At 39.6% G+C, this 23,678-nt stretch overlaps 1 protein-coding gene across 1 annotated transcript in view; it reads right to left on the reverse strand.

Moving 5' to 3' along the window:
• Positions 1–2,870: 2,870 nt before the first annotated feature.
• Positions 2,871–23,678, reverse strand: part of COL4A3 (collagen type IV alpha 3 chain) — a 60,506-nt gene continuing 39,698 nt past the window's right edge. Inside the window, exons 29-43 of the mRNA XM_030831063.3 lie at positions 22,688–22,814; positions 21,344–21,424; positions 20,861–20,959; positions 20,517–20,564; positions 16,809–16,994; positions 16,178–16,308; positions 12,919–12,991; positions 10,894–10,965; positions 10,679–10,804; positions 9,719–9,817; positions 8,223–8,435; positions 7,413–7,590; positions 7,171–7,285; positions 5,767–5,939; positions 2,871–5,149 (exon numbers count right to left, since the gene is read on the reverse strand). Of these exons, the coding sequence (XP_030686923.3) occupies positions 5,065–5,149; positions 5,767–5,939; positions 7,171–7,285; positions 7,413–7,590; positions 8,223–8,435; positions 9,719–9,817; positions 10,679–10,804; positions 10,894–10,965; positions 12,919–12,991; positions 16,178–16,308; positions 16,809–16,994; positions 20,517–20,564; positions 20,861–20,959; positions 21,344–21,424; positions 22,688–22,814 (1,806 nt within the window). The 3' untranslated portion in view covers positions 2,871–5,064. The remainder of the gene's footprint in view (positions 5,150–5,766; positions 5,940–7,170; positions 7,286–7,412; positions 7,591–8,222; positions 8,436–9,718; positions 9,818–10,678; positions 10,805–10,893; positions 10,966–12,918; positions 12,992–16,177; positions 16,309–16,808; positions 16,995–20,516; positions 20,565–20,860; positions 20,960–21,343; positions 21,425–22,687; positions 22,815–23,678) is intronic.

Below are 23,678 nucleotides of genomic sequence, written 5' to 3' on the forward strand. Positions count from 1 at the left end.
GTTACAGTAGTTCTAGCCATTTCTTCGTAAGTGTCCCATTGGAGCTTTGATCCCAACAGGGTTTCCAACTCAAATTTTCTCCCTCTTCCTAATCAAGATAACTTCTGAATTTCCTTGTTCAGTTGATGGCAAGATATTTTTTACAGTCACCAAGATTCAAGATTCTGAAATCACCTTTCACTGTCCCCCATCCTTTATATTCTCCCACCTCAGGGCTAACTGTCCACTTTCTCTGTCATTTCTCTTCCCGCTATGAGACCATGACCAATCATCTGGACTGTTACCATTTTAACTGGCCTCCCCATTTCCAATATTTTTCTTTCTCTAATTATTCCTGGATATTGGATCCACAAAGAACCTATTTTTACAATTTGTGACAAAGACATCCCAAATTTGAAGCCCCAAATACAAAAATAAATTGATGACTTATAGTTCTCCACAAATTCAAATGTCCTTACAGCAGTATAGTAATTTTTAAAAACACTTGAAACTGGAAGGGTAGTATATGAAATATTGGATCTTCCATGTTACCATTTGTATGATCATTCTACTCTTTGGCTCAAAATCTTCAGTGGGTCTCTAATGCCAACCAATGATGTGCAAGTTCACTTTGGTGTTCTAAACCCTAATATGGCCCTCACCTTCTGCTATGCCACTTTATTTACCACTCCTTGTGTGTGTGTGTATATATATATGATATATATGTATATATTCCATGTATTCTTGACCATTAATTGTTCTGTGAGATTGCTTCATGCTTTCCTAAGTACTTACTTTTATCTATGCTATTTCTGCCACCTAGAATGCCATCCTGCCTCTGATCACCTTCTGTTTCTTGAAATCCTAACTGCCCTTAAAGGACCACCTAAAATGTCCTCTCTCTTATGATTTCCTGAGGGCTCCAACTTTTGAACCACTGTTTGTTGACTCTTACAGTACTTGTCATATTCTGTTCAGTATTATAATTATCTATGTATTTGCCTTATTTTCCCTTACCAGATGGTAAGTTCCATGTTTGAGACCAAGGTCTTTATCTCACTCATCTCTCTATCTTTATGGAGCAGCCATATTGAGCATGTTGTAGGTCTTGGGTTTAAAGTAATGAGATCTATTTCCCTGTTTGACTGATAAATTGGAATTAAAGATAATTCCAAAGCAATAGTTCTAACCAGGTTTTGAGCAGTGTTAGCATTTTTAGAAACACCATGGGGCCTCCAAAAACCTAGAGAGGGTCATATTTATCCGAATGTTTAAGTTGAGCCCGGTTATTCAAAATCAGTTACGTTTCCTCCTGTGTTTGGTTGTCTCTTAGTTTCCAGTAAGCAGAGCAGGGATTAGGGCGAGGTGAATTAGGCACTCTTAGTGTTCTGCAAGTGCCCTGTCAGTAAGTTGCAAAGAATCCCTTAGAGACTGATCAAGATTTTTCTTTTTAAACAGGCTTATAAGTAGAGAGAATGAACTCAAATACAGCACTCGTTGTTCTACTTGTCAGCAGTAAAAATAAGTTCATTAAAATAGATACTTTTTGACTCAAAATGTTTTCAAATTAGATTTTTTTGTCCCAATTATGAGAGTGTTTCTAAATATTTATTTGAGCAACAATTTTCTTGGCTTTCTTAGAATTATTACCCAGCATCACTATTCATTCATTCTGTTTTTTCCTTTGATTATATCTTTATTGTCATTTAACACGGCCCCAAAATTTCTTACCTATGAGAGTTAAGATTTTGTGTATTAAAGGCATTCATCTTTACCAATTCTCTACCTTTGAAATTTTATGACTATTTTTCCTTGAATAAGGAGTATTTGCATTATAAATGGGGAACATTTATCAAAATAAATGACCCATAACTTCTGTAATTTGTATGTTTTCTTATTGACTTGTAAAAACTCCTTAAATATCTCAATAGGAAATGATAAAGATATTATTAGGCCTTTCACAGTAAAAAAAAAAAAAACAAAAACCACGCACTAATTAAATATACTAAATTAAAAAACCCAGATACTAATTTAAAGTGATAAATATTCAGCCTCACTGGTAATGAGCAAAATGTAAATTAAAATGAGACAGGCAAAATTACAAAAGAATATCCAGTATTGATAAAATCATAAGGAGATGGGTGTTTTCATTACATTGTGTTGATGCAACTGGAAATTCTAGCAATGTTCCTGGAGAACATTTATATATATATGTACATATATATATATATATATATGTATGTATCTCTCGCTCTCTCTCTCTCTCTCTCTCTCAAAGGCCTAAGATTGCAAGTCCTTTGATTCTTCAGTTTTCCTCCTAGAGATTTATCCTGAGTAAATAATTGGACAAATGTAAGATAAAATGTGTATAATATGTCCATAATAAAACTAAAATAAATGTCCATCAATTCATTGATTTATATAGGAAATCCATGTAAATAATGATTAGTTCTTATCTATTGATGTGAAAATATGTCCACAGTGTATTAAGTTTGATTAAAAATTTTAGTTTCAAGACAGCATGCTTTTTATTCCATTTTTGTTTAAAAATATATTTACAAGAAAAAAGTTGGGTGAGGGTGAGGGTTAGATCATGGCAATTTTTATATTCTTCTTCATAATTGCTGTTGTTTTTACAGTGAACATATACTGCTTTTACAGTCCAAAAAAATTTGTTTACATTTTGAAAAAAATAAGACCAGATATAATTTTTTCCATTTTATTCTTAGACAATACAATAAAATAATACTTAAGCTGTAATTACAGAAATATTAGTACATTACAACATTGTAATTTTGTCAAGATATAATATAAAATATTCAATATATTTTAAATATATTTCATTTGGTTATAGAGTAAATATTAAATTTAGTAGCAGTAAGTTACATTGGATGCATAGAAAAATCTTTGTAAGTTAAATTAGCAATAAAATTCAAATTTAGAATTATTGTAATACTTTTATAAATAAGTTACTTAATAATGTTTATCTTGTAAAAAGACCTTTGAGAAATCCACTATTTCAGCACACTGTGAAATTCCAAAGTTGAAGCCCGAAATTTAAAAGAAACAAGTTATTTACATTTATCTACAAAGTTAAATCTTCCTAACCTTATAAACTACTGATAGGTATCTGGAAAGGAATGTACATGAACTATCTTTTAATGCTCAGTCTTAGAAGTGGGACTGAGCAACTGTTAATATGGCTTCATTGGAATTTAAGGTTTTAGCATCACTTGTCTTCCTCAGAAGTTAAACACTGATAAGAGGGCAAGAAAAGATGGAGGCTTGGGGACAAGCAGAGGCCAGTCATTTGGCATTAGCACCAGTATAGAGCATTTACTTATTAGTAAAATTAGATGACCTTAAGGTCATTTGTGATTTTGGACTTTAAAGAGAGGCATGGATGGAGCAATGATACTGGCAGTGAACCAAAGCCAGCTGTACCTGGTAACTGTCTGTAGAATTGTTTCTTGAGTGTTTGCCTAGAGCAGTTCTTCCCAATCAGAAATCACCTGGAGGGTTTGTTAAAACACAGATTTCTGGGCCTTACCCCCAGCGTTTCTGATTCTAAAGGTCTAGGATGAGCCCTCGAATTTGCACTTACGGCCAGTACCCAGATACTGCTGATGCTGCTGGTCTAGAGACGACATTTTGAGAATTGCTGACCTACACAGGGTTTGTGGAGATCAGCTAGCCCTATGCCGTGATAGTACAATTAAGAGAGTAGGATATTTTTAGAGCAAAAGAAGTCTTAGTATCAGATGAGTCTGAAAAAAAAAATGAGTCTAAGTAAATAAGTAAAATGCACTTCTCAGTTTAAATGTAAAAATGGCTTGACAGTAGTCACATGAGCAGTGAAGGATGCCAACCAAGGTCACAGTCTGTGCTGTCCTCTGGGGTCACATCTTCACTTACAGAGCAACTGAGGCTGAAGCAATAACCTGAATTTAAATATCAGCACCACCAACTCCACCTAGGTGGATCAGGAAGCATAGTTGACATACAACTGCCAAACTATACAATTCGTACATCAAGATTTTTACACAATGGACTCTTTCAATGGTTTGTAAGAATATCAAAAACATGTTTTTACAAAGGAAGAATTAGACAGTTAACAAGGGAATAAATCTCTGAACACCCAGTTTAAATGGAATATTTAGAGCAAAGGAAAAATATTCTGAGCCTGATCAGCTAACAAATGACTTTTCTTCCATGGATTGCTGAACTACTATTTTATAAGGTATGCACCAAGATTTATAGGGATGGGGATAAAGTGCACATTTAGGAAGTAGTGTCCTTGTTATTTGTGTGGATGTAATTAATTCACTAGGGTAAAAATTGTATCTATTTGAATATAAGCAAGCTATATTGCTGCAGTGAAATGAATTCAATGGACAAACAAAAATATCTTTTAAAAAATGTAAACCAAAACCAGACAGTATTTCCCAGGCTATTATGATTCCACTCAGAGCAACCCCCTTTTGGCCATAGTCTTGGGTATGTTTGAAAAAGCACTAGAAAAATCCATAAACCTCAGTTCAATTCTGGTTCCCTTAGGCCTTAGGTTACTCACCAGGTTTGAAAGTCCAGTTTATTCATGATGCTCTAGTATTCCACTTGTCTCCATCCCCTTCCCTACCCTGGGTCTAAAGCTTTAGGAAGCGGGTGGTTGGGCAATCTAAAACAGATTTAGCCTCCCTGAGTCTCAAAGACTGGAATAGAAGGGGGGCAAATCCTGGGAATCCAGTAGACCAAATAGCTCTTAACTTGTAGCATCAAACTTTATACAGTCACCATTTACTTAGTGCATTGGATACAAATGGAATACAATTTCAGTGATATTTTGTGAAAAGTCTACTGCCTTGAGTTAGGGAACTTTGACACAGTCCAGATTTAGAGAGCAGTATCACAGAACTAACTTAAAAGAATGCTTTGTTGTGTGGGGAAACAAATAGCAACTTTGTACTAAGCCATCATAGGGCGATACTGTTTGGTTAGAGAAAAATACTTAAATAACTGCATGTTCTTTATCATTACTTGGTTATTTAGGATGAAAAGTCACAGTTCTATTTTTTCTTTATTTCTTCAATGTCTCCTCTTCATGCACACCTGACAGCGACTTATTATCTTTTCTAACTCCCCAGCTTTCACAGTTGACGGAATAGGTTTTCTGAAATAAAAAACAAAACAAAACTAAAAAAAAAAACCCACAAAAAGTTTCATCAATTTATAGATAAAAGGGAAATACTTCCTGGGTTCGAGTTTTATTAATGAATATTGTAGCTCATCTAAACTTTATTATAGGGAGGTATATTTCTGAAAAGGTATCTATGTCAGTATTTTAGTTGTATTTAGTAGCAACTTGCAGGTGCAAACTTATGGATCATTTTTTCTGAAATAAAAACTACTCCTATCCTTTCAATACTCTGTATTACTCACAAGTCTTCCAATACAGTAAATTAAGATTAGCAGATCATTTAGTATTGACAGTTTCATTCAGTAGTCTATAAATTCATATATAAATATTAAATACATTTAGTGATGACAAAAATCACATTTTTTTTGGTCTTTATTGGTACAGTAGCACAAACCAGGGCTACCTGTTGACTCTAGACCACTTGTAAACTGGATTTTATTGGCTCAACAGGCTAAACAGGATTTTATTGGCATGGGGAGATGTTTTAGATGTGAGTACGTCAACACACAGGGCATGAAAATCTAACATAGGCAAGCTTTGAATCGTTATGCAATTGAGTCATCACATTAAACGTGACTGTGAATAGTTACCTGAACATTCTTCTGGGGTCTAATGAAGCCAACCAGAAACTGTAGGAATTTGAATAGTAGTTGCATGTTCCTCTTCCATGACATTCTATAAATGGACTGGCTCGGAATTCTTCTAAGCAGGAGCCAGGGGATGCCAGTGCCTGCCCAGCGCCCTCTGAACCTGCACTTGTGAACTATCATAATAAAAGTATCCAAATAAGAATTCTTTGCATACTGCTCACATTTTCAATGCTCGAAAATGTTCTTTGTTGTAATAGAAGACAGTAAGAAAAAAACCCAGAAGGATGAATTAAACCTCTTGTGCTTCTTTACCCAAATTTACTAACACTCCAGCTACCTTCCAACTTGAAAGATAGTCATCAAAAATAAAATAAAAGCTATTTATTTTGCCTGGAATGCTCTTTTCCCCAGGTCTGACTGGTTCTTCCTTGTCATTCAGGAGTCCGCTTAAATATAACCTCCAAAAAGATTTCCTCGACTTCATCCCTATCAGTCTCTCCCCTTATCTTGCCTTATTTCCTTCCTAGGACTGTTCACCGCCTGAACTCATTACTATTATTGTTATTTTGTCTTCTTGTTTATATGTCTATCACTAGGATATAAGCTCCATGAGAGCAGGAACTTTGGTTCGCTGCCAGTATCCTTAGTACCTAGAATGGTCAAGGCATATAGTAGGTGTTAAATAAATATTTGTTGAATTAATGATTGAATGAATGGACGTCTGTGAGTAAAGAAGGGGGAAGAGTATATCATAAATGATGCTACACAGAATATGAATGACCACTAGCCACGTTTGTGCAGGTATCAGAATCACAAATGTTAATCCCTAGATTTCTTCACTTAGTACTTACATCTCGGGAATTTTTCTTTAAAAGGCTGTTTCTTTTAGTTCCCATCTTCATAGGAAGTTCAAAGGGTCACAGTATAAGGCACAAAGATTTTGGAGCAGACAGGCTCAGATTCAAATCCCAGTCTTACCACTTACTAGTTGTGAGGCCCTGAGGAAATTTCTTTACTTCATTCTTACTTGTAAAACTGTAGATGATAGAAACTACCTTGCAGGGTTTTCAGAAGGCTTTTGGAGGATATATAAAACAGCTGCCACATTTTTTAAAAAAGGCATTCTATTACCAATATGGTAGCTACTCTTCACTTAAATGTCTTACTTAGAATTTGTGGGTAGTCTCTTTCTGAGAAGTCTATTTTTTAAAATGCTCCATTATTTACCAAAGAACAACTTACTTGAAGTAAAAAAAAGTATATTTGCAGATTTTCAAGCAAATATCCACAGCACATTGTGCATATTGATGTCAAGCAATATTCCTGGGGCCACGTCTCATCCAGCCCAATGTAAGATTCCACAGATTATCTTTACTATGAATTTACTGTTCCTTTTCTCCTTACCATGATGAAAGAAAATCCTTTCCAGAGAGAAATCCAGCCAGGAGGACATGAGGGGATATCAGTAGTTTGGCTGTGAACAGCTATGGCAATCGCAGGACCTTCACAGACAGTGCATCTGTAACACGAAACAAAGAAGATGGCAGCATCGCCACTTTCTGCACCATGACGTGCTGCCTTACATTCCATTACAAACGAAGTGATTCAACTGCTCCCATCACGAAACTAAGGGATTGGGATTTTACCTGCTAATATAAGGCTCCAGGGCCCGGCCAGTAATTGGAGCCATGTCCACTGGCATCAGAGCTGGTGTTGACAGCCAGTATGAATAATCGTTTCGAGATGCGAAATTACATACGTCATTGATATTGCAGAATAAGAATGGCATCGTAGTAAATCTCTGCAGGCAGCTCCCAAGAGTTCCTAATAAAACATCGGACTGGGTGTCACCTTCAGTAAATTCAAATTATTTTGATTATCATTACTAGACAGAGGCTAATTAAAACACAACCTATGGCAAAAACTGGAGAAGGACAACACAAAAGAGCTATTTACAAAATGTGTGATTGAAAAGTTTTAATACTGGTAGAAATTAAAGATCCAATAGGGAAAGAAATCCTCCTTCGTTCTTCCACCTTTAACACTTCCTGTGGCCGTTTCTAATCAGTCTAGAATTTAAGGACTAGCAGAGGTTGCTTGGAAAAATGTCTGCTTCGAAGTATTCCCAGTTCTTCATATGTATATGCTAGCCAATAACCAGACAAATCTTTAGAAAAGATGTTACTTTGAAGATTAAAAAGCAGACAGGTATTTTAGTGAAAAGTCCTTGCGTTGCACAGGATGAGCTAGATTGACATTCATGAGCCAGGCTCCTTCTAGAGCTAACATTCCGGAATGAATATTAGACAGGCCAACATCTTATTTACTCTCTTTCAAAAGTGCTGTGAGATACTCAGGTTGTTTATACTTAACTTCAGAGGGAAGTACCCCATGCCATAAAAATGTAGAGTCTGCATGTGGAACAAAGTAGCTAGAAATGAGAATGAGGGCATTACCCAGGTCCTGTCCATGGGCTTGTTCGTTTCCTTGTACAAAGAGAAGAGAAAACCCACTATAGAGTGGTTCTGTCCCTTCTGGACAGGAGGGAATCGCCGTGGTCTGGCTGTGCCGGGTGAAGACAAAGCCCCTCATCGTTGTCCCCCTTGCAGGTGGTCCAGTGTCTCCAGGTTTCCCCTTCAAGCCCGGCAGGCCATCGGATCCAGGCGGTCCTTTAAAAAACACATTAAACACGTTGCAACACAAATGAAACCTCAAACTTGTCTTTCCAAAATAAGAATTTAAATGTTTATATATATTGATTAAGCCTCAAATACAGAAAGGAGTCCTAAAGAGTAATGGTTTATAAAATGGCCAAAGAATATTCTTAAATGTTGACTATTTTATTACAAATGCCTCTTACGATAGATATTTGTGTATATCTGATGATGAGTCTTTTGAGATCACGTTTTCATCTTCGTATTGCCCTGTGGTGCCTGACCTCAAGACAAACTCTGTCTACTTGTGAATAATTCTCAGCACAGTTTGTGTTGTAGTAGCCTTGCTCTTGCTTTGGCCCCATTCTGTAACACAGACTTGGTCAGTAAAGTTTTTAAATTTATGGGATTATTAATAAGAGTTTTATTTTTTACCATTTTGAAAAACACATTTTTAAGGAAAGTCGAATGATTAATAATGGTTTAAAGCACTCAGGACAATTCTAAGTCATGAGTGATTATGCAGTTAATATTACAATTAATATTATTAGTTAGCATATTTAAAGACAAATCTCTAGTCTTTACAGTTGTATTATAGTAGATCTGGGCATATGTCAATGAATTCGAAATCACATTTAGAGTTTTCTCTTACTTTAACAAAGTCAGCAATCCTAAAAAATAAGATTTGGAGAGCTGGGTATTTTCTAGAAAGGTGCTTTTGAAACTTTTGCAGAAGGTAGGTTTTGATCTGGGCATATCAAATTGACACATATAAGTTTATGTTCAGACTAAAGTACTTAAAGAGGCCCCCTTTTGGGACACGTACATGAGTTGTTGAGTTAGTATTCAAGAATGGCAAAGTTAAAAGACAGCTTTCCTAAATAGGGATACTAAGTTGCTCTTCTGTTCATATCAAGGTAATGTTTTTCCAACTATGTACTTAGGTGCTACTCTTACAAGTAGATATTATCAACTAAGTACACAGTATCTGCTTTTCTGAAAATAGAACTGGTGTTTCATTAGGCCTGTGTGTCCTCAGGTTAAAAATCTGAAGTACATTTGTCCAGTTAACAGATAGGAAGAATGGTTTATTCCAGTAACTCTTGATTTTCTGTCTTCTTCCGAAAGAACATTTTGCCCCCGCTTTTAGTCTAATCTGCACAACACAAATTGAAAGATCTAGATCTAGATCTTGATCTAGATCTTATAGTCACAAATTTGAACAAGGCTCCTTTCTCTGTATATATATGGGTAATAGCTCTCCTTCAGTGAAGGAGAACAGCCAGCTGTTTGTTTACCTTGCTCTCCTTTACAACCTTTGTTGCCTTTTTCTCCAATTGGTCCAGGGGTTCCTGGTAGTCCATCCTTGCCTGGTTTACCTCTTGGCCCACAGGGTCCTAGGCAAAAAAAACCAACATTGTATTGAATGGATCATACAGAAAAAAATGCAGGGTGGCCGACCATCCCAGTTTACCCAAGACTTCTACAGTTTCAGCAATAAAAGTCCTGCAAAGAGAACAGACTGGGCAAACTGGGACAGCTGGTCATCCAACATGTTACACTCTACTGCCCAGGGGGAAAAAAAAAACCCTGAAAAGTGAACTAGGAGTATATGAAATACAGCAGTTTAAAATTGTGCTACCATTTTTGATTTATGTCGCTCCAGAATTCACTATGCCCTTGTATTGATCAAAGTAATAAATCGTCTCTCTCTTATCTCCCAGGTGATTCAGGCAAACGTAGAACACAACAATTCCGTTCAGAAGTCTATTACAATATGCTAAGACTATAAAAAAGGGTTAGTCAATTTCCATGAACCAATATTTTGAAAAGATTTCATAATATTAAGCATACATTTGCATTTACTACTCTTCCAAGTACTGTACAAACTGTTAGAAAAGTATAAATACCTGAAACTCAAGTTTATTTGGGCAATCATTTATAAATAGTCAGAACTCTAAGAATGACAGTTGTCAGAGAAGATAGACTTCATACTTTTACCTTAACCAAAAAAATCCTGAGTTTCCTAAAGTGTATTTGTTCAAGTTTATACTACACACAACAGTTTTCAATAGACTCAAAAGGAGTTTTATTTGCTGGTCAAGAGTAAAATGAGCTCAATGCTAAAGCTGATTATTAAAAACACTGTAATGTGTAACATTTTCTGTGAAGTTGTATCATTTGTTTCCAAAGCTCTTTACAGGTATTTTGGTTCAACTGCTTCCTAGTGGTCCCAGTCAATGCTGCCAGTTCCACACCTGGGTTTCCCGGTAGCCCCGGGGGCCCAGGTTCTCCTTGCATCCCTGGTTCTCCAGGTGGGCCAGGTGGGCCTGGGCTTCCTGGAAGGGAGATGATCTTCACTGTGCCAGGGTCTCCACGTACACCTATTGACATGAACATATAAGAAGATGATGGCTTTCCTGATGAGTTACTGTTTCTTCATGGACAGCAATACTAAAGAAATAATATTTACCAGGTGGTCCTTTTGGCCCAATTCGCCCTGGAGGTCCACTTGGTCCCAGAAATCCTGAATTACCCTTCTCCCCTTAAAAAAAATAAAAAGGCAATGTGATTCCACATAGAACAATGGGTTTCCCAGCTCTTTAGGTTGATGGTCGACTCTAGATAATGGCAGTTATGACCGGAGGTTATGAGTTCTGTGACAATGGCTGCAACTTAGTTATATTTGTGTGGGTTGTGGAATTATCACTTGGACCCAATTAGCCATGTAGCCATGTTTAATGTCTATTAAAAATATATTCTAGAAGTAGGCATTAAGAACTAGTATTTTAGCATTGAAGGGGAAGGATTCCTAAGAGTTCACTTTTTAAATTCAGAAACCAATTTAATATTTAAGGTAAAATATGAAGTGACATTAAAACCTATTTTAGCACTTCCTAGTGAATTATATTCGTTATCAATAGTTATCTACTTTATCAGCTTATTACTCTAGCTTTACTAGTAGCCCAAAGTTAGTTATGTCAGAAACTCTCATGAGCTCATATGGAATATCTACTTTGACGTAAACTATGAAAGCGGTAAGATTTCTCTCCCAAACAGTCTTTGACATGAATGAAATGTTACCAAGAACCATCGATTTGGAGAAATATTCTCTTTTAAAAAATCTTGACAAAATGTAGACATTACATCTGATTACTTAGAAAGAACTTAATACTAAACATGATATTCATAGCAGAAATATAATAAAACAATTATATTACCCAAAGGTAACTGGCAACTACACTATAAATTATCCACTGGATATCAGAACTTGAGGATAGTGTTAACATTTGCTTACATCTACCAGAAGAGGCCTAAGTATTTTTCCCTTTGGGGATTAAAAGTTTCCACATAAAGAACTGCAAACTCATAGGTAGCGCCAGATGACAGACAGTCTTATTCTGGAATCTAAGAGACTAATTGAATGTGTTTCATGGAACATATTCCAAAGAACTGATTTTACGAATCTTCCCTCTATATACCTGTGAATATTTCACCAGAATATTTCTTTCTTTAGTAGGGCCTTTCTATAAGTTTTCAAGTCTTAGCTGCTCCTGTTCTGAGACTCGGGGCAGTGGCAGGTGCACACCTTTTCCCCAGGCTGTCTGACAGTGTTCACCAACCCAGTGTCTAGGGAGACTCCTCAAAATCACTTGCTTTGATTTCTTCTTTGCTATTTTGCTCCTTGAAGAGCCAGTGGTTGAAAGCATTGAAAAGGCTCTCTTTAAACTCCAGCTTGTCCTCCCTCAGACCTGAAAAAGTTTGTCTTTCACAGAAACATGGTTTTGTTCACTTTGGTTGAAATTCTTGTGTAGCATCTATTTAGTCTACGATAATAGATTCCCTGCACACACAAAACAATACCAGTGGATTTAACCAGCTAAGACAACAAATCCAATATTCAAAATGTCATTTGAGGTCATAGCACCCTTATGGAAGATTTGAGAATTATTTTCTGAAACCTGAAGTTTAAATTTATGTGTATGAACATTTTAAACTTAAAGTCTCCAAATTACATGTCTTCTCTGATTAAAAACATAATACATGTGCCCCATAAAAAAACAAGTGCTTGAATCTGCATATAAAAATTTACTTACCCTCCCCCATTATCAGCTTGGTGAATATTCTTTTAGATTTTCAGCTTCTTAAAATTATCACACATGCACAAAGTAAAATAAACCATTCAAAGCAATACTGTTGCCGCTGATGTAGTTCCTTATCCCCCAGCCCGACACACATCAGTACTCTCAAAGGTAACCACTTTAAACTGTTCCTGTTTTGAGTTTTTCTACAGTTTCCATCCTTAAGCTATGGTTTAATTTTTAAGGCCCCTGGGGTTGTGTGCTGGTGAAGTCTTCCTTCTTCGTTCATACTGAGGTCCTATTTGTATCCCAACTGTCTGTGGTGACCGTAGGGGTTCAGTAAACATTTGTGTACCCTAAAATATGAATCATGGTCATTGTCTTTGCATCCAAAGAGTAGTGCACAAAAACAGTACCTTTCATGCCCGGAAATCCATAGAATCCAGGATCACCTCTGACCCCTGGCAGACCTGGGGCACCTGGTACTCCCTATATTTTAAATAAGAAAGAGCAGAACAACAGACATATTTTTAAAATCACAGTACTCACTACAGTTTGTTTTTTTTAAAAGCATATAGGATATATGTTGGGTCAGAATGAGTTAAAGTTGTCAGACATCATTTTTACATTCCAATCCAGTATTTCACCTCCTGTAACTCCTGTGCCACCTACCTCACCTTATGACTGTCATTTTCAATAAGAAAGAAGTAAAAACTACCCTTAAGCCCAAGAGCCAACATAACTTCTCATGTTAATGTGTGTCGGTGTGAGTATTGGATACAATTGGATATTCCGTATTCTAAAGTGAACTGCCCAGTATTTGAAGATCTTTCAGGAAGAATAGGTACCAGATTGCCAGGATGGAAATTATAATTTGTATTTGTAATTCTTGCAAAGGCAACAGAGTTGCTGTTGAATTGTAGCACCCACCATCATTCTAACTAAGCCATCAGGGTTATAACTTACTCTGGTCAGAGTGATAGAAGTAAAGGTTCCAGGGATGGGAGCATGAAGGGGTTGACAGGGGAGTTTTGACATGCATGTTTGGCAAAGATGCAGTGGTCTGACTGGGCAGAGATGCTCCCTCCTTATGAGGTTCAGACTAATTGCTGAACCTCAAGCAAGATGCTCAAGCAAGGCCATCGGAGGAGCGGGGAGGAAACAGGGCTTCCGAAAAGAGTTCTATGTCAGAATGTATATTGCATCTACTCTTATACTGTCCATATGAATGAGACAGAATGCTATTACTTGAAAACAATGAATTGAAGGTCATGGAAAATGCCGACAATAACAAAACTGGTCTTTCAGCCTGCTGTCTTTGGAGCTAGAAGATGAAAGAAAGAACAGGCCTATTTCTTAGATAAGGTGGTGTGAGGTTAAAAAAGGAGAGAGAGGGCTTCCCTGGTGGCACAGTGGTTGAGAGTTCGCCTGCCGATGCAGGGGACGCGGGTTCGTGCCCAGGTCCGGGAGGATCCCACATGCCTCGGAGCGGCTGGGCCCGTGAGCCATGGCCGCTGAGCCTGCGCGTCCGGAGCCTGTGCTCCGCAACGGGAGACGCCACAGCAGTGAGAAGCCCACGTACCACAAAAAAAAAAAAAAAAAAGGAGAGAGAGAAAACAACCATGTGATCAAGGAGTCTCAGGCTTCTGAAGTCTGGCCTGTTCTCCAGAGCTAAAGATAACCAGGGAGGAAGCTCTGGTGCCAGGCCCTGCCCTAGGGTGGAGAAGAAGCTGCTTCCTGCAAGGAGAGAGCTGTTAAGGGCAAGGAGTCAGTTTAGATATCCATCAAGAAGAATTTTCTTTCAAGCGCAAATGTAGAAGCCTAGACTAACCTTGGAGGCACAGGGGATTTAAGAGAGATCGCATTTCCAAACCAGACTTTCCACATCCCAGTGTCCTTGGAAGGACTTTCAGTGTGATCATAGGATTAGTGTTTGCCACTTTCAAAGAATCACGGAGAACATGAGAAATACCTAAGACTGGAGTTGGGCAAATATCTCACTTAAAAAAAAAGTTTTAAAAAGGTAGATTCTGGAAACCAAATACCAAGAGAGCTTAAGAGAGTGTAACATGTTTCCTGACAAGAAGCCATGCTGAAGAACCTCATTACCCATCACAAGGAAACACAGAACATCTCTGACATAACCGATTTCCTCATTAGTTTCCAAGAATTTGATGTAAACAGAGGGATCAGGTTTTTCAAATATGCTGTTAAGAGAAAGCTAGGGAAGCCATAGTGTTGAGTGAGATGCTGTGAATTGAGAGATTTTAATAGGCTGGAAACATGAGCCTGAAGGAACAAGATGATAACTAAGGAAGGTAAATGTGTAAGTTCTGCCCTTATGTCGCAAGTATACAAATAGACAAGACAAAAAGTAACGGAGAGGGCTTTCCTGGTGGCGCAGTAGTTAAGAATCCACCTGCCAATGCAGGGGATGCGGGTTCCAGCCCTGGTCCAGGAAGATCCCACATGCCGTGGAGCAACTAAGCCCGTGAGCCACAGCAAGTGAGCCTGTGCTCTAGAGCACGCGAGCCACAACTACTGAGCCCACGTGCCACAACTACTGAACCCAGCGTGCCTAGGGCCCGTGCTCCACAGCAAGAGAAGCCACTGCCGTGAGAAGCCCGTGCACCGCAGCGTAGAGTAGCCCCACTCGCTGCAACTAGAGAAAGCCCACATGCAGCACGAAGACCCAACGCAGCCAAAAATAAAAATAAAAAAAAAGTAATGGAGAGAACTTAGTAGCAGTTCATGAGGAAAAGGCACAAGGTCTTTCGTTGACTATAAGCTCAATGTGTGATGACTGTGTGGTAATGAGGCTGCCAAACAGCTCAAGTGGAATTTTAGGTTGGATTATAAAACAGAATGTTCAGGATAGTGAGACTCTTCCATCCTCTAGCCACTCCGTGGGGTACTGAGTTCTTACTCCTGTAAGGTGTTTGTCCCAGGGGCTGCATTTTTAAGGTATTGACAAACTAAGATATATTCAGAATAGAGGCAGAGCTGATGACATCTTAAACTGAATTTGAGAGAAAAAAAAAACATGTATTTATTGAGAAAGAAAATAGAAGGAAATGGCAGTTATTTACAAATACTGGAAGGTATGTCATGGGGAGAAAATAAATAGACATTTAGGGGATGGCAAAGATAATTTTTTTTTTTTTTTGGCGATACGCGGGCCTCTCACTGTAGTGGCCTCTCCCGTTGTGGAGCACAGGCTCCGGATGCGCAGGCTCAGCGGCCATGGCTCACGGGCCCAGCCGCTCCGCGGCATGTGGGATCTTCCCGGACCGGGGCACGAACCCGTGTCCCTTGCATCGGCAGACGGACTCTCAACCACTGCGCCACCAGGGAAGCCCGGCAAAGATCATTTTGAAAGCATATTAATAGAGAAAAATTATGTTGTCATCTAGAATGGAACTGTTCAGAGTCTAAACAAGAAAAGGTCGGGAATGACATAGAGAAGGGTCCCATATGGACCAAACTTTCAGAGGCCTCTTGGAGACCAAATCTGTCCAACTCTTAAGATTCTTTGAACCTTCCGGACTCCATCTTTTTTGGGGTGCACTACACAGAAGCATCACAAGTGGGAAATTTTTGTTGCCTCCAGTTACATCTGATCCTGGCAATCGATTTAGAAGAATCTAAGACGTCAAAATAATTTTCCACACTTACCGGATGACCTGGTGGCCCCATGTCTCCTACAGTTCCAGGCGGACCTCTTGGGCCAGGTTGGCCCATAAATCCCTTGTCTCCTTTTATGCCTTCTACGGGACCCCCTTTAGGTCCAGGGGGACCAGGCTCACCTGAATTTACAAAAAGCCTGTCAGTATTGCCACTCAGGGGGCTTTGCAGCTCCTGTCAGTTACCCTTTTGAATGAAGAGCAAACTCTGTACTTTATCGTTACAGCGAACATACTTTGCCTCGTGGGGTGTGACAGGATTGTGAATGAGATAATGCCAGCCAAGCGCCTGGCACAAGGCAGGAACTGCTTCTCCCTGATGACGGGCTGTTAGAGCAGGGTCTGTGTCTAACCCAGTACCTTATACAGAGTAGGAACTCAATAAATATTGATGAATGGATGCATCTCTCTCTTCCAGGCTCATTAATTTGGTATGTACTAATTTTTCAAACAGGTCCCTCTGCCTCAACACCAACAGCCTTACTGCACCCCATGTGAGGACAGGTGGGCATGGGAAGCCAGAGGAGACCAGAGGGGAAAAGAAGCAAGATGGTCACGAGAAGATTGAAAGACATCAAATGTTACTTTCACTCTTTCATCGTATTTAGAAGTAGATCCTCTACCTGGGTTTCCTCTTCTGCCAGGTGGACCTCGATCTCCTTTTTGGCCAGGGATGATTGAACCAGGAAAGCCTGGTGGCCCTTGAGGTCCTGTCATGCCAATGGGCCCTCGAGGCCCAGCATCTCCCACTGGCCCTTTCCTGCCAGGGAGGCCCGGCAAGCCTGGGGCTCCCCTGTCTCCTTTGGCTCCTGCAAAGAAAAACGCCTGGTAAGTTCCTGTAATGCCCCTATATGTGGTGTTATAGTTTGTGATTATCCCTAATAATGTAGGCACTTTGATTAAAGGTGTTAAGCTTCACAAGATAATTTTTTTTAAGAGGCTGACAAAAGAGATACAGGTCTACAAGGACTGGGTCTAGACTAGACTCAATTCTGACTCCACTTAGCTGTTTGATCCTGATAAAGTCTCTTCACTGTTACAAGTCTCCGTTTTCTTATTTAAAAAATGAAGGTGAGGCCTCTGGCCTTCCAAGATGGCCCACACTCTGTCTATGGAGTGTGTATCTCCCTGAATAAACCTTCCTTCACTTTACTGTGTCTTGCTCTTGAATTCTTGCCTGCACAAAGCCAAGAACCCACACTGGGCGGCCATCCCAGGGACTCGGACATGACTTGGGATGTGACCATCCTCTCGCACCCCACTCTCTTTCCTGTAGCATCTTTTCTGGCACCCAGTGCGGGGCCTCCAAGGCCATAATCTCGATCCGCCTGTTGGGCTATGGCTCCCCTCTGAAGGGTGGCTGGGCCTTATCCTGAGCCACGTAGATTCGAGTAGCCCGTTAAGGGGCAGCTGACGTCACCTGCAGGATCTGCCAGAGACCAGTTCTCTGGCTGTGAAGAAGCGCACTGAGGCCAAGGCTTTTCCCCCTCAGTCTTTCTCATTCTCCTATTGCTCTATCTCTTTGGACGTGAAAAGATCCACCCAGATGACCACCAAACATCCAAATTAAGACTGCGCGGCAAGTAACTGACAACTTGGCTGGGTCTAAAGAACTCCTGCCAGGGGGCTTATCTGGTGGCGCAGTGGTTGAGAATCCGCCTGCCAATGCAGGGGACATGGGTTTGATCCCTGGTCCGGGAGGATCCCACATGCTGCGGAGCAACTAGGCCCGTGAGCCACAACTACTGAGCCTGTGCGTTTGGAGCCTGTGCTCTGCAACAGGAGAGGCTGCGATAGTGAGAGGCCCGCGCACCGCGATGAAGAGTGGTCCCCGCTTGCCACAACTAGAGAAAGCCCTCGCAGAGAAACGAAGACCCAGCACAGCCAAAAAAAAAATAATAATAAAAATTAAAAAAAATAAAAAATGAAGGTGATATCTGACTTAACTCAGTTTTTTAAATATCAAGTGAGAGAATATACAGATGGAAAAGCATGGTGTAACCTTTAAAGTACTCTGTCCATGTAAGCCATAATCATTATTATCTGGTGATATTTAATTACAATGATATTATTCAATCACTGATAATTCAATAGAGCACTAAAAAGCTAAACTTCGGGACTTCCCTGGTGTCACAGTGGTTAAGAATCCACCTGCTGATGCAGGGGACAAGGGTTCAAGCCCTGGTCCGGGGAGATCCCACATGCTGCGGAGCAACTAATCCCAAGCCTGCAAGCCACAACTACTGAAGCTCGCGCGCCTAGAGCTCTGCAACAAGAGAAGCCACCGCATGAGAAGCCCACGCACCACAACGAAGAGTAGTCCCCGTTCGCTGCAACTAGAGAAAGCCCGCCCGCAGCAACAAAGACCCAAGCAGCCAAAAGTAAATAAATAAATACATACATACATTAAAAAAAAAAAAGCTAAACTTCATGGCTGGTTTGTGCATTTAAAGTGTTGCCCAGACAAACCCAGAAAAAGGAACGACAAAGTTGCCATCCCCATTCTGTCCTCTGATTCTCCCCCATAACACAAACACTAGTCTGGAAGGGACAAATGTGGCGAGAGGTTTGGATTTACCAGAGAAGACCCTGCAAAAGGTCACAACTTAATACTAATATTTTTCATCTCAGAGAACTTTCAAGAAATTGTGCTTTGACATTCATAAATGGAAGATGTTGCTTGAATTGAAAATAATCTCTCCCTCTTCTCTCCCATCTTTGTGTTATTCTAGAAGTGGTAAATGGCATGAAAATGGGAGACAGAAGAAAGGAAGAAGGACAAGTGAGGAGGGGGCTGGTGGCACAGGAAAGGGCTTTATGCAGGGAAGGCTTAGGGGGATGATGAAAATAAAATTGATGACTATTGAATATCTAGCCCTTTGTCTATCATGTTCTTTAGCTTTTTTTATGCCTGCAATTTATACTTTTAAAAGAAAGTATTTAGATGATTTCAGCTCTCTTCAAGCTCTGAAATCCTGTAATTGTACGACAGGGTCTGGCAATGGTCTGAGGCACCAGGATGCTGTCTTGAGTTGTATATTCCATGTCCATGAAGATGCTTCCTTGTTTTACAATATGATTTCTTTTTGGGATTTGGGAGAATTAAAACTAATTAAAAGGATTCATACCTTCCAAGTATCAATGACCTCGTCTCCATATTTATTTATCCTAGAGGGACTGAGGTGCATAATCATTTGCTTTCATAGTTAGGCTATTTGTTGTTTTTAAAGGCTTTTTAATTTAAGATTTGATCGTTTGGTATCAAATTTTATTTCCAATTAAATGCTAAAGTGTCCTCATTACACATGGTTAAACTGTGAGCTTAGCCTAGGAAAATGAACGGAAACTCCCCTTTTGACCATAATTCTAAAACTAGGTTATGAAAAGCCTTTATGTTCACGAGGGAGGGAAGGGTCTGAGAGACGTGCAGACATTGAGCTCAACCAAAACGACTATCGCATCATCCAGAAACAGGAAAGAACGGCTCTTGTCTACTTTCACGTTGAGCTGGGAGGTCAGAGCAGTTCCTGCCCCGTGGGGTTTCTCTGTAGCATCAGGCTACTCTTGCTGGTTCTTTTGAGCATCAATAACCAGAGGCCGTCACTGGGCTTAGGAATCTTTGCTAATAAAATACTCCTACCTACAGGACCTACGGCTGAGAAGGGTCAATAAAAGGTACAAACCATCTAGTATTTCTTCTGGCAGGTTTCTATACAAAATGGAAAAAGTTAAAAGAAGCTGCTTATCTTATGAAACACTGGCATGAGAAATCCAGACTGGCAGTCTGTCAAACAAAAACTTGTATATTCTTTGAATGACATATTCAGTAAGTTGCCGTGTCTGAGATGCTGAGAGAGTTACCGGGAATCCCTGAATAAACAGTAACCCGAGCCACAAGCTGGCTCTGGGAGGTTGGAATCAGACCTATGAAGATAACAAGGTGGGAAAGGATTAGTGTTATTACTGCATCTCAGAACAGCAGGGAGAGGAAACTCCTTGAGAAGCTATCAATTCCACCTCCAACTTTTTAGGAGGTGATACATTTAAACCATGCTAACAACATCGAAGCAAATACAGAAGTCTTTTTCATGTTTAAAGACCTTCATGGAAGGAAATTCCAAAATTGGATCACAGTGTTTAGTTTGTTCATTTCGTGGTGATGGTAATAATGAAGCATTTTTACTTGAACACTAAGAATATACATATGCTATATTACCACTGGGACTTCTTTAATTCAGTATGCTAAGTTTATTTTATCTATCAGGCATATTAAATTAGATTCTATCCTTGAAAATGTATATCACCAGGTTCAGGAAGGAAGAACTGCTCACCTTGAGGACCAGGTTTCCCTCTTGGGCCTGGAAGTGCTCCCAGCAAACCTGAAAGAGAAAATTTTGGCATTTTAATATTCTATACATACAGTTAATTTATATATACATATAAAAATGTATATGTATTTATATATATAAATTGTGAAACTGACCAATGTATATAAAATTTATTCCACTTGGTCAATTTCACTTTGGTTACAGAAAGAATTATCACATACCCAGAACACATTAAATATCATCAGTTCCGTCAGGGAAGAATTTCTAGAGCCATGAAGGATTACAGTGACACTAATTATTCTACGAAAAAGAAAACTAGTGTATCCAAAATGATGAGCAAGCGGTACCTGTTTCTCCTTTTTCTCCAGCTGGACCAGGAATTCCATCACGTCCTTGATTACCTCTCTCACCCGCTGGTCCAGGATTTCCTGGGAATCCTGGAGGGCCTGGAAAAAAAAAGCCATTCAAAGAGAGGACTTACTTCCTATCAGTGGCCTAATGTGAACCCCAGATGTGTGGAATTCTGCGAAATGTGTTCATTTTTCAGAACTGAAGCTATATGAAGCTAAATTCACAGTGAAAACCATGGACAGGTTAGTGCTACCATGAGGATTTTTCACTTTGGAACGTGTAGATCAGCTGATCTTTGAATTAGATCCGTATAATACCTAACCTCACTTTTCTGCATTGTCGTCTGAAGACTGGGTAACTGGGAGCTACCTTCTAAGGAGCAGTCATGGGTCAGAGGTACCGGTAGACAGAGATTCCAGCCTCAGAAGAAAATATGCTTCCCTCACAAAAGGGAACTAGACAAAGTACAAAAATGGAACCTGGAGGGCCTTTTATTCCTGGAGAGCCAGGGAAACCTTTGATTCCTTTAGACCCCAAATCACCATCAGGACCGGGCTTTCCTATAAATGAAGAGAGAGGGGAAGGAAAAAAAGAAAACCAAAAGATAAATGATTCCAGCAATGGCTGAAACAGTCAGCTCTTACAGTCAACTGCGCTCAAGCTGGCCTTCAAGGGGCACTCCTGCGACCAGTCACTTCAGGCTGTTATTTCCCCAGAGAAGCACAGCAGAGACATGGCCAATCATTTTCAAAGGTGTGCATACCCCAGCCCCTTGGACCGCTCAATATCTGATTTATTACTTTAATTGGGAGTTAGCAGCAAAGCCACTGAACCTTTCCGTGTTTGAAAAGATAGTTTAAATATTGTCTTTAGGTAAGACCTGAAGCTGCAAACCAGTGGCCTGGCAGTTGTTTTTGATCAAAGTGAAAACTTCAACCCAAATAACAAGCAAATAAGAAAGCAAGCCGATGTTTAAACTGGAAACAGCAACAACAAAACCCTTAGAACAACAGTGCTATGGGTTAAACTGTGTTGCTCCCAAATGCATATGATGAAGTCCTAACTCCCTAGTATTTCAGAATATCACTGCATTTGGAGGTAGGTCTTTATTGTCTTTTTTTTTTCTTTCTTTCTTTTTGGCCATGCCACACAGCTTGTGGGATCTTAGTTCCTTGATCACAGATTGAACCCAGGCCCCTGGAGGAGTCCTAACCACTGGACCATCAGAGAATTCCCAGGTAGGGTCTTTAAAGAAGCAATTAAGTTAAAATGAGGTCACCAAGGCAGTACCTAACACAATATGACTGATATCCTTATAAGAAAAGATTGGGACACAGACACACAGAGGAAAGACACCTGGAGAAGGTGGCCACCTACAAGCTAACGAGAGAGGCCTCAGAAGAAATCAACCCTGCCGACACCTGGATCTCAGACTCCCAGCCTCCAGAACTAGGAGAAAATTAATTTCTGTTTAAGTTACCCAATCTGTGGTATTTGCTTTGGAAGCCCTGGAAAACCAATACAAATATAAAGTTGGACAACAAGCTAACATTTCAGGTCTTTAGGCTGAATTCATTGAGGCAGCACCCCCGAAGTTTTGTTTACAGGAGGAGGTTTTTAGATTTCAGGTCATCAAAGTCGACTGAAATGGGCTCCTTGCGATTCATTTGCCATTTCTTAGTGTCTTCGAATTTGAAGATCAGATTTGAATAAAATCAATTGTAGTACAAAAGCCTAAACTGCTTTCCATTTACTATTCTAGGAGGCAAGGGCCATACCACACTTCTCGCTTGCAGCTTTCGGGTTGCAAAACCAGAGCTCACCTGGGTGGCCAGGGCTTCCGGGATTCCCAGGAACTCCCTCTGGTGCAGCAGGGCCCGAACATCCAGGTGTGCCAGGTGGCCCTCTACCTCCTTTCTTTCCCATGTCACCTGGCAATCCTGGATCTCCCTTAAATTCAGTCAAACACCTTTAAAATTCTCATAAGCAGGATATGTGATCAGAATTAAGTATAAACTAGGTTGGTTTCTATTTATGTATTTATTTATTTAGCAATTCATGGTAAGTGTCTGCTGTGTGCTACCACCCTGATAGCTGCTGGGAACAGGATGGCTACATAATTTGTGGGGTGCAGTGCAAAATGAAAATGCAGCTCTCTTTAAAAGAACTTTTAAAAAGTAATTGAAGACAGAAATGGCAGAGCATTAAACCAAACATGGAGTCCTTGTCAGCACGGGACCTCTGTGGCTACACGAGTCCTGTGCCCAAGAAGCCAGGAATATAATAGTAACCATGTACGAATATGTGATGGATACAGTCCCTGCCTTCATGGAGCTTTAGAGACCAGTGGGAGATAGACACTAAATAAGGTCAGAAAGAAATAGAACAAATGGATGTGTGTTCTTCATATACTCTGCATGCAGATAAACGTATGCCAACCACATGTAAAAAAAGAAACAAACAAAAACACAAACTTCCCATGGTTTAATATTCCTTAAATCTGTACTTCACTTTTATGATAAGCCAGAACATATGGATTTGATAGTAACTTACAAAATCTTGATGGTAGCTGACTAAGATTCATTATTCTGTTACTAAGATTTGCCAGCATGATAAAACCAGCACATTCTGTGTTCAACGCATAGTTTAAAAAATTTCTCCTGTGGTTACCTATGAAAACTTTAAATGAAACTATTCATTAGTTGAATGTGAATTAAGTCAAATATGATTCCTCACTCAGGAAAAATTTCAGCGGAAGGAGTCTCTTTCTGGTTTTCTGAGGACCTCGTTAAAAATAAAGGGCAAAGGAAATTT

Source organism: Globicephala melas, chromosome 7, assembly GCF_963455315.2.
Source record: "Globicephala melas chromosome 7, mGloMel1.2, whole genome shotgun sequence".
Lineage (NCBI taxonomy): Eukaryota > Metazoa > Chordata > Mammalia > Artiodactyla > Delphinidae > Globicephala > Globicephala melas.